Genomic DNA, 10,778 nt, shown 5'->3' with positions numbered 1-10,778 from the left:
CGAATCGAAATGATTGGATCTGGATCTCTGGATATCTTCGATACGAACTCTCGAGACGAACCCTTTTTTACAAGACAATTAGATGTTTTATTCTTTGGGGGTTTTGGTCCCTCGAGTCTCGACTTCTCTGACGTATTTTCATTTATATATATATATATAAAATAATAATAAAAGTTTCAGTTTTATTAATTTAGAAATATTTGTATTATCGTGTCGTAATGTATTATTTAAAAAAAATGAATTTATTGTTTCTGTCATGCAGAAGCTAAACGAAACAGTAAAATAATTAGTCTCGCGTTTCGAGGACCTCATTAGATAAAGAGCGAATGCGTCACTGTCACTGCATTCTCACCTACATACCGATACTGCATTTTTTTTTAAACACAGTAGTGTCGGAGATCTTGTTCCAGCGAGTACGCTTTTTATCTCAGTCAGTCCCATGAACAGTTTCCTTTCATTTTTGTTTGTAATTTTCGATGTGACATTAAGTACGCAATCCACGGGAACTAAAAGACGACGAATAGGTGGTTTGGGGGGCAGGCAAAGTGGAAAATAAAGAAGAGAGTAAATTTTGAAGGGGAAACGTCGCGAAATTAAAAAGAAAAAATGTATAGCGTTAATGTAACACCGGGTAGATCATCTGAAAAACAGATTACTTCAAAAAATATGAATAACGAAATGGGAGTGTACAGAAATCGAAGAAAAGAATCGATACCCGTTAAAGTCTTCAATTACCTCAAGACCCAAATGCAAGCAGAGGGAATTCCAAGTGAGTAGATTTTTCGCAACGAATAATTCACGATAACAATTAACCGTTAAAAACTATCCTTGAGCAAGTATTCGAAAAGTACTAAAATTTGCTAATACATCGTCTTTTTACTTTCGATGTGCATTTTCGTGCATTGAGTGAAAGACGTTACGTATATATTATAGTTTCTTACACGTAGATTTTTATAATGCTTGCCATTTATTTCTTAGGAAAATATATAATGTTACAAATATTGGTTGAGGATGAAAAAAAAAATAAAAAAAAAAGCAAAAATCTAGGACGTAATTCCTTTTCATCGTTCTCGACGATACTTTCCATATTTGTTTCGTTATCCTCTTCTTGTAAAAAAATTATGGTTTCTTATATCCGATAAACACCAACTTAGGATCATAACCTAGGATATTGCCATTATATTTTCATGTTTTGCCGTATATACGTACTCTCGTTTGTCGAAATCGAGGAAATGAAAATTCCATTTGTTCCTCGTGTACGCTATTACGACACATTTCTTACATAATAATAATAACAATAATAATAATCTTTTATTAATACTTGAAAAATAATTTAACATGATAGTTACAACGTAATGACTTGATCTCCTTCAACTGATCTTTCTTTGATTATGTTAGATTTTAGATTCTTAAATAGATATAAATAACGTGTAATTACTTTTCTTTCTAAATTACATAATATCAAAGGTTTGTACTTTTTCAATCTGAATTATATAAATGCTACATATTGTATAATTTAATGAACCACCATTGGCAACCGTCGATTACCGATCAGCGATCAGCTGATATCCGATATCTGATATCTGATATCTGATATCAGGTAGATATCTGTTCTCTCATTGAGCTTCCTTTAGAGAAACGTCATCTACTCGACTGACTAATGGTTCAGTGTTTATTACTGAAAATAAACAATCTGTGACATCGACATTTAAATCTTCGCATATATTTGAATCTTTTTCCGCGGCAGATTTATAATTCGTATAATTTTTAGCCCAAACTTCGGTAATAGAATCTTCGCTCTCTGCGATTGATTCCTTTAAATCAGATTCACTTTTGGGTGTTGATGTATCTAGAATTCGCGTTTCCTTTGTCATTCTTTCTTCGAATTCTATTTGCAAATTAGCCATTCGCAATCCACATGAGGAATCGTTATACAGTAACCAATGTGGAGAAAAAGAATGCTGCCTGTATTCGGCGACAAATCTTGCTTTCTGAGAACAAGTTACATGAGATGATACCAATGTATGCGTGACGATAGGCGCTATATAACAATATACGCAAGATGTTTGATCCAATTTTGATAAATCTATGCGTTTAGTGTTAATGAGATTTAAGATACTCTCCAAAATGGGATCCGCGGTAATTTTCGTGAAATTTCTTGATCTAAATGGGTCCAATAATCCTAAAAATATTACATTAAACAGAAAATATTACATATTTTTTTACGAAAATTGAATGTTCTTTCGTATGTCGGGTTAAGTAATTTAAGAAGAGTCAGAAAATATCAACGTACGTACCGTTCGTTTGCATCTTATCCGTTGTACAAGATATGTTTTCTTTTGTACTCGATTCAGGTTGTTTCGTAGAACAACAATTATCAGCCTGTTGTTGAAAGTTTCCAGACGATGGAATGGGATTTTCATGATTATTGTTGTTGAAATACGAGTATTCGTACAAAGGATTAGAGTTATAGCGATAGTTATTAGAAAATGTTTGAGAGACGGTAGACGTATCCTGATTTATGTTTGCATTCGAATAAGAATGTGTACTTTGAATATATCCTTCGTTAGTTTCTGTAGTACATTTAATTGAGTTTTGTAAATAATACGTACTGTTACAATTAGATTGCACACTGGGAATAACGTTTGTCTCGTAGTACTGATTTTGTTCCATCGAATTCAAATTCGATGAATTTTTATTAGAGTTATAACCATGTATATTTTCATTCGTACGATATTGGTATGTTAAATTCTCATTGTTTATAGGTTTATCTAAAGAAGAAGATCCTGTATTATCGTAATATACGGTTTGATATATTTTTGAGGTCTGGGCCTCCGACGTTGCACAGTTGGCATCCAATGCATCGTCCATAACATTGGCAATGGTCCAATTCTCGTAATCTTGGTGCATTTCAATATTTGTAGAATATTTATATTGATTAACATTTTCATTTGTTAAAACGTTAGAGACTTGTTGGCCAATTTCATCGACATGTTTTTCAAAAGTTGGTTCGTTTAACAAATATTCTCCTTTCATACCACTTAAAAGTCCATAACATTGCATAGTATTTTCCAAATTTTCTTCGTTATCTTGATTATCCGATTCGGCAGTTAAAGTATCAGAGTTATCTAATAAATGATTAGACTGAAAGCGATCCATTCCCCAAAGGCGATAACCATCTATTACAGGACTAGCTATTTCTCCCAAATTAGCTCCAACCGGTGCTTGTAACATTTTCTTCAAAAGTATAGAGCCCTGTATATTGTTATTTGTATCTTCCAATGTTTGATATTCCACATGATCATTGGGTTGATACGAACACGAATCATTATTATTAGTGGTGATTACATTAGATGTAGTATAATTGTTATTATCTAAAGGAATTCTTTGCGCATTCTGTGAAATAGTTGCAGTCCTCAAGTCCACGATGGCTGAATTTTGTATTTGATTATTATTTGCATCGTAAGTTTGAAATTCCTTTTGTATTTTCTTCAATAAAAATTCTTTAAACTCTTCGTAGTGAGGAATCCTACTCTCGTCATCCCTACTTACAATTTCTTCCTCTGCGCCAACCTAAGGATCCATATTTCATTAATAAATGTATATATATATATATAAATAAATTTCTTTTAAAATTCTTTTATATTTATATAAATATATAATATATAATATATATGTATGTGTATATGTATATATAAAATGTTTTTTTTCTTTTTGGCTGTTTTTTTTTTCTAAAACAGTCATAACGTTAGTGACAGAAAATGTGAAATAATGAGAATTCTATATCTATTCGTATAGATATGATTTGAAATGATATGAACGAAATAGCTTGTATAAATGATTATTCGATCGCAATAAACGAGCGGTAAAAAATTTCAAATTTTCGCAATATGTATATTAAATCGCAACTTACCCACTGATATGGTGGTTGCTGTTGGGGACAATAATAATCATCGGCCATAACGTAATCAGGACTATGTAACGGTGTGGAGGTTAACCCAAGAAATCTTTCACTTTTGATTTTTCTCACTTTCCTTTTACGATTCTGCTTAAGATCCTGTAGTAACCTGCCAACCTCGTTTTCATTTCCACCTTCCGCGGCTTGCAACACTTTAACCAGTAGCTTCTTCTACGGTGAAGAAACGATGATCGATTGGTGAAAAATCAATATCAAGTATATTTGTATTGGGATAAAAATTAGAATGCCAGCGCGAGCTTACGAATTTTTGTCACCTAAATGTCGCGAATAACGAGTCGATTACCTTTATGTTACCTGGTACACGATATCTGAGAGCTAATGCCTGCAATTCTTTGTACGATAATCTTGAAATATCGTTGCCGTTCATTTTCAAACACATTGAGACACTCGGTCGCAAGTCGCAATCCTTTTCTTAATTCTTACACATTTCTGATATGGCCGATAGAAAAATTCGTCTGCTAACCGAATTACGCGGCGATTTCCTTTAGTTTGAACAAAAATTCGGTTAAATATAAACTAGAAACGATTTTAACAAAAAAATTGCCTCGTTTTTCTCGCGACATTTATCTTTCCGAAATAAAATTATTCCTTATTCTATTATTACGTGGTGCATTTGATTTAATTTATTGCATACGTGTTAATATTCTGATGAAATTGTTATGTCACAAATTGTACGGTAATCGTATTTTATCGTAAAGAAAACAACGGGAAAAATTAAAAGCGTTGCCGTTGCATCAATGACGTGAATTTCTTTATTTATCCTTGGAGATATTCAATTGCTACAGCGGTAAAATAAATCAATTACTGGTCATAAAACACTATTATCCTGCCATCTAGAAATAAATGTACGAAAATCTGCTATTATCGATCGATAAGATTTAGTACGAGGATAAGGCGTATCCTTTTAGGGTAAGAGATCGGATTATTATTATCGGTTTTAAAATTAATTCTATCACTTTTCGTCTCCCAACGGAAAATGAATTTTTCTACAGCTGTAAATTTAGGTAATCGTTTAATTTGCTGGTACTCTAAAATTTGTCACTGTTTGTCGTTTACCGGTTATATCTCACCGTAGGATTCTCGTTAGGCATTTATCGATAATCAATAGATGTCGATATTTATCTTAATCGTAACGAAGTAGCGGGCAAAGTAGTATACTTGACGGCTACGATGCGCGCGTTCAGTAGAAAAATCGTTTATAGCCGGACAAAAGGGTTTTTCGTTTCCTGACCCTTGATCGCGTCAAACACGAACACGACTATAAGCTAAAAATACGTACATGTTTAATCGCATACGAAAGATATTCTCGTCGATAGTTTCGACTGTCTTGCGTAATTGAATCGTGAACAAAGATTATTTTGATGCTGACGCGAGTGCAAGTTTTCTATCCGAGAGCAGTCGTCTCCTTGTGTCATCGATCGTTTTTAATGATCCGAAACTGATAATTAAGAAGGAATAGAACAGAACAGAAGAGAAGAGAAAAAAATCGTTTATTCGAATAATAAGCCATCTCCCGGTTTGTTTGCGAGAGTGACCGTGCTTGGAAAAAGTGTCGAGCTGGACTTGCGCGTGAGCAGAGAAAGCTGGTGCTTTTGCGTGGCCGGGTCTTTCGATGCATCAGCATGCGAGGGTCGCGCTCGTCGTTAGTCGTTACCAAGTCAGTGGACCAAGTTACGTTACGTTACGTTACGTTACGTTACGTTACGTTAGTCGATCACGAAACATCGATCTGTGAATTAGGTTTTACGCGTTGATCGGTTCGAGCGACAGGTGAAATCTCTGGGGGCGGTAAAGTCTAGAGAAGGTGAAGGGCCAAGAGGAACGTGAAGTGGCTCGAGTTGTACATCGTATGAAGGGAACGCAACAGATCGTTCGATCGATCGTATCGAAGCGATTAACAGATCGATATCGAATCGAGCCGTGTCGATCGTTGGTGGATCGTTGCGACTGATCCTTCTGAATCTTGCAAATCTTGAATCACCGAACTGCCAAATGAAGGCACGTAAGAGCCGGGAGAAACGTAAGTCCATGATTAGTACAGATGGACTGTAGTGACGCTCGAGTTTCCTCTCTGGGTAATGAGGTAAATCGGGAAATTGAGAAATCGTCAAGCCAATCGATACTCGATACGCCGTGGAAAGAGATCCTACTTGAGACGAAGGGAGCGACACAACCCCCAGGCCTCGGAACGATCTCCCTCTTTATCGCGCGTTCGTCGCGACGTAGCGCACCGCGTCGCATGTGTCACTGCTAACGGCTGCGAAAAATGCAACGGCAAGGTGCGAAACTCGCTCAACTGATTTTGAGAGAGAAAAACCAAATACATACATCCGACACATTTACATTTTCCTTTTTTTCTTTCATTTTCTTTTCTCTTCACTTTTCTTCTCTTCTCTTCTCTTCTCTTCTCTTCTCTTCTCTTCTCTTCTCTTCTTTTCTCTTCTTTTCTTTTCTTTTCTTTTCTTTTCTTTTCTTTTCTTTTCTTTTCTTTTCTTTTCTTTTCTTTTCTTTTCTTTCCATCTGATCGAGATCGACGACTACGCCTCCTTCCTCTTAACGATTAGCCTCCATTTCGTTATTGTTAGTCGTGGTTTGGTAGGGAACCGACCGACAGCGACGACGCCGATGTCTCTCTACGATGAGACTCGTATATCGTAAGCTCTTTTTTACTTGCGTGTACGTATCTTGCGCATTAACGGACTTTTAATTGAGGTAAATATTACGGAAAGCGAAAATGCCAAGTGGGCTGAATACAGGGTAGGAGCTCTCCCGTTGCTATGGTGACCCCGGATGCCCGGGACCAGAGCTGCTGCTAGTGAAATTACAGTGCAGAGAGAGTATATCTGTATGTACCCTATGTATACGTATACTATACATGTATGTAAACGCGTTTGATGTGTGTGCGTACAAGATACTTGAAAGCGTACGGCCGAATTTTCATCCAAAGAATCTGTTATTCCTTTGCTCTACGCTATTTACACCATGTTTTTCAGAGCTTGGAACTTGTTTTGTTTCGCGGCAAATCCTACCGATCTCGGTTACGGATTCTTTTTTTATTTTGGTTCAAGTTCCTCGATTGTAATTTTAGCAGCGATCAATGGGAAGCTTCTACCTTAGTCTCGAACAACGAGCCAGTGATTCTCATAGTCGGTTACCTACGTCAAACATCGCAGAAACCGCGAGAGAAGATACGTTTTTTTTTCTTTTTGAAAAATCGCGTCAACCGCGATGCTTACCCGGGCTTTGTTCGATGATCTTGTTACGTGAACAATGACTCGCGAATGTTCGCGAATACCGCGAGTATTTTCGATAAGAAAATCGGAAAAACGGTTCGCCTGGTCGTTTTTAACTACTGTGTACGAAAGCATGCGTAAACAGAAATACACGTGCATGAGAGACAGACACGCGCGAATTTACCTCTGAATAATTATTTATCGGCTTGTCTTTGATTGGAAAAATGACTCGTATCTTGTGTATCGGATACATTTGAGGCATTCGCAACTGTCCGATGGTAGAGAAACGCGCGCCAATATTGTGACCGTCGTATAAAAGTGCCATAGATAGATATAATATTGTCGTGCGTACACGTACACAAGTCGCTCGTAACACTATACACCATATACACCACGTACCTCGTGATTCCTCGTCCAAAAGTAATCGCGAGTTGAAAATGTATTTCGTACAAGGCTGATTGCATCCGACAGAATTTCAAGTGATTTTTCTTGGTGCCGAGGCTTCCTATAGAACGATCTTAGCCCTCGTTTCGGTTTCGACTCACTTTTGGACTTGGACTCGTCTCTCCTTTTCGTAGGCACACCACGAATTACGAGACACCTTGTAGAAATTCTGATAGCGTGTTTTCCTAAACTGTGAGATTCGTTAGGTCCTTGTTCGAGTAGGTGCATTTGTTATAGAAATTGCAATTAGTTTTTACAGCTCGAGACCCCATTTACAGATCGTAGCGTTGGGTCACGGTTTCGTTACCTTTCGAATCTTATTTTCAAGCAGGTAATTATATTTATAGCGTATCGGGTTAACGAGTATCGATTTTAACGTCACGTCGCGTCACGTCACGCCACGTCGCGTCTGTTAAATATGAAAAGAATCTAAACAATTGCGTCGAAATTTACACAAGATTTTATACCTCGATACTCTGTCCTCGTCAACGAAAGCGATCGCTCAACGCTGCGTTGGTAGCATCTCTTTTTATTCCATGCATCTTTCCATCATCGAAGAAATCAATCGTAAACACTAATCCGGCATTAATTTCGGTGCTTGCTCGCAGAAATATGGTAATCGTGCGCGCGTTATTTCTGCTTCGGTCTCTTCGAAAGTAAAACATAGTCTCCGCTCACTATCCGTTACGTTCGTAACGGATCGATCGTTCAGATTCAAGATCGAACCCGATCAGACTGTTTGACGAGTTAGTGGTCTGCTTGCAGCAAGTCTCCTCTTTTATCTTTATTTTTATCTTTATTCTGCTGGTTGGCCGGTCGCGGTCCTCGGTCGGCCAGTCCAGCCCAGCCCGCAACCGAATCGCCGCGGCTCTGGCCGTTCTCCCATAATTCCCAAGTACAGCCACGTAGAAGCCTGTTTTTGGCCAGGGGTAGCGTAACCATAACCATAACCAGGTTGCCTGGAGCCTGGAGGAGCATCGGCAGTGCTGTTTTCTCGGGTACCCGCCGCGCCTGGGCGACCTATCTTCTGCTAACCGTTCCCGGCTTTCGGTAAAGTAGTGCTAAAACTTCTCGAGATCTTGTTGCACCCTGTCTCATTTTCGTAAGTAGAAACCGCGCCGCCATCTTCTCTCCTGCCTGCTAGTGAGAGAAGAGGAACGGTCGGCGCGGCGTCTCTCCCTTAGCCTGAAGTAGAGGAAGAAGCACAGTTGAAAAGGTGAGAGGGGAGTAGTCTCGAACGCGTACAGTCTTAGCTGCAAAAGGCCTGTTGGCAAACTTACAGAGGGCGAGCTTGAAGAACTCGGGGGCGTTTTAGGGGGTTCTACTGGCGGTGCACTTGCCCTCGGCGGTCGACACAAGCCGGAGGAGCTCGCTACCCTAGCGGCTAATACCAGATTCTCCAGGAAGGAGATACAGCTGATTTATCGCGGATTCAAACAGGAATGCCCCACCGGTCTCGTTGACGAGGAGGCTTTCAAGCAAATTTTCTCCCAGTTCTTCCCGCAAGGAGGTGAGAACTGAGAAAACTCTTCGTATGCACATACATAGGTGTATATTCCGGTAGGCCAACTTTCCTACCGACTTGCTTCATTCAATTATTCAAACTTTTTCACCTTTCCGACCGAGTTTAATCTAATGTAGCGACGACATCGTTTTCAGACGCCAGCCAGTACGCTCACTACGTCTTCAACACTATGAAGAGAAAACCATCGGGAAAAATAAGTTTCGAGGTGAAGACTCATCTTTGAAAATCATGTTCGTTTCGAAACGATTAATGCATCGTTTCTTTTCTTTATCTTTATCTTTTTCTTTTTCTTTTTCTTTTTCTTTTCCTCCAGGAATTTCTAACCATCTTGTCGAAAGTATCCAGAGGCTCGGTGGAGGAGAAACTCCAGTGGGTGTTTGGGCTGTACGATTTAGACGGGGATGGCCTGATCAGCAAAGAGGAGATGTTAGATGTGGTCGGTTCCATTTACGAGATGTTGGGCCGTTACACTCAGCCACAAATAGTTGAGCCGCACTTGGCTGCTCGGGAACACGTCGATCGTATTTTTCACGTGAGTATCGAATAGCAGTAGTACTCTGTCCGCGAACGGGCTGACAATGAGTATCGATCAGTGACAATCAGTCACCGTTTGATTCGATGAAACCGTTGCTGTCCGGTGTCACCGTTATTTTCGTCTGTTCGTTTCATCATATCACGGAAATACAGCATTTTTTTCTCCTAGTTAATAGACGCGAACAAAGACGGCGTGGTGACAATCGAGGAATTGGTCCAATGGTGTTCCAAGGACGAGCAACTGTTACGAAGTCTCGACACGCTCGACACTGTCTTATGAGATCTTTACGATTATTTTATACTTTTAATTCGCGTGCTAACATTTCCAATCCAACTATTAGATATTCGAATAAGCTCCGCGTATATTTTCCAAAAAGATTTCGTCAACCTCGATAGTATCGAAATATTTAAGTAATCGCTCGTTTCTTATACATACTTACATATGTATACGATACACGACGCAACACGAACGAATCGATCCAAGCTCGTCGAACCTTGTTTGTAAATATGTATCTACTTATCTACCATACCTACCCAGTCTTTCGAGCGTGCCATCGAGAGCGCGATAACAAATTAACAGTATTACATAATATCTATTATTATTAATTTATCGCGCAGATTGTTTGTTCTCGTCGCCTCGAGTAAGTACATACTTGCGCGATACTCTTTGCGACGATACTTTGTAAATATCATAAACGAGGAAATTTTTATAAATGCGTTCGATAACGAGGAGGTAAATTCTTACCTTCCATTACCTGTACTCGATTATCACGGAAAGTCGAAAACGGTCTAGAATGCGAGATCGCAGTACGGATCAGACATTTCATTCGGTTTTGCCATCCGAGAAATCGCCAAATGGAGATCACCTGACTCTGTATTCGAACGCGTTTCAACGCATTTCTCCAATTCTAGTTACGGTTACTTGAGCCAACCGAATCATCTTCAGCGAATTCGCTTCTGTTATAGGTTTCTTCCGAATTCCTTTCAACTCCAGTTCTTAAAAAATATACAAAACTCGAGTCTCGTACCTTCTTTGTAGTTAAGGATCCACTGCTGTTCATCG

The 10,778-nt window shown here is 38.8% G+C and overlaps 2 protein-coding genes across 6 annotated transcripts; one reads left to right on the top strand and one right to left on the bottom strand.

The window, feature by feature from the left end:
* The first annotated feature begins 376 nt into the window (after positions 1–376).
* Positions 377–10,496, top strand: LOC128886009 (Kv channel-interacting protein 2-like). 5 transcript variants are annotated; one of them, XM_054140508.1, is made up of 5 exons: positions 377–769; positions 8,939–9,166; positions 9,316–9,386; positions 9,495–9,713; positions 9,885–10,496. In XM_054140508.1, exons 1-5 carry the CDS (start codon positions 607–609, stop codon positions 9,993–9,995), a joined length of 792 nt encoding a protein of 263 aa, XP_053996483.1. In that variant the 5' UTR covers positions 377–606; the 3' UTR covers positions 9,996–10,496. The 5 variants fall into 5 exon arrangements, with proteins under 5 accessions (XP_053996483.1, XP_053996493.1, XP_053996517.1 ...); XM_054140518.1 differs by having other exon boundaries at positions 379–769; positions 8,972–9,166; XM_054140542.1 differs by lacking the exon at positions 377–769 and adding an exon at positions 5,629–6,258.
* Positions 1,384–4,419, bottom strand: LOC128885915 (uncharacterized protein DDB_G0283357-like). The gene is made up of 4 exons (XM_054140294.1): positions 4,263–4,419; positions 3,914–4,129; positions 2,298–3,573; positions 1,384–2,182 (listed from the first exon to the last, which is right to left on the bottom strand). Exons 1-4 carry the CDS (start codon positions 4,356–4,358, stop codon positions 1,617–1,619), a joined length of 2,154 nt encoding a protein of 717 aa, XP_053996269.1. The 5' UTR covers positions 4,359–4,419; the 3' UTR covers positions 1,384–1,616.
* Positions 10,497–10,778: the final 282 nt, after the last annotated feature.

The sequence above is a fragment of the Hylaeus anthracinus genome, unplaced genomic scaffold, assembly GCF_026225885.1.
Source record: "Hylaeus anthracinus isolate JK02 unplaced genomic scaffold, UHH_iyHylAnth1.0_haploid 0, whole genome shotgun sequence".
Classification (NCBI taxonomy): domain Eukaryota; kingdom Metazoa; phylum Arthropoda; class Insecta; order Hymenoptera; family Colletidae; genus Hylaeus; species Hylaeus anthracinus.
Note: the sequence above shows the minus strand (reverse complement) of the source record. Positions and strands in the feature narration are given on the sequence as shown.

What these genes read in the sequence shown, in the direction of transcription:
- LOC128886009 (XM_054140508.1), top strand. Translation starts at nt 607, where the DNA reads ATGTATAGCGTTAATGTAACACCGGGTAGATCATCTGAAAAACAGATT. An exon ending in GCAAGCAGAGGGAATTCCAA is followed by an intron (nt 770 to 8,938) that starts GTGAGTAGATTT and finishes GCAAACTTACAG; the next exon opens with AGGGCGAGCTTGAAGAACTC. An exon ending in CCAGTTCTTCCCGCAAGGAG is followed by an intron (nt 9,167 to 9,315) that starts GTGAGAACTGAG and finishes CATCGTTTTCAG; the next exon opens with ACGCCAGCCAGTACGCTCAC.
- LOC128885915 (XM_054140294.1), bottom strand. Translation starts at nt 4,358, where the DNA reads ATGTGTTTGAAAATGAACGGCAACGATATTTCAAGATTATCGTACAAA. An exon ending in GTGTACCAGGTAACATAAAG is followed by an intron (nt 4,130 to 4,262) that starts GTAATCGACTCG and finishes TCTTCACCGTAG; the next exon opens with AAGAAGCTACTGGTTAAAGT. An exon ending in GGATAAGATGCAAACGAACG is followed by an intron (nt 2,183 to 2,297) that starts GTACGTACGTTG and finishes TAATATTTTTAG; the next exon opens with GATTATTGGACCCATTTAGA.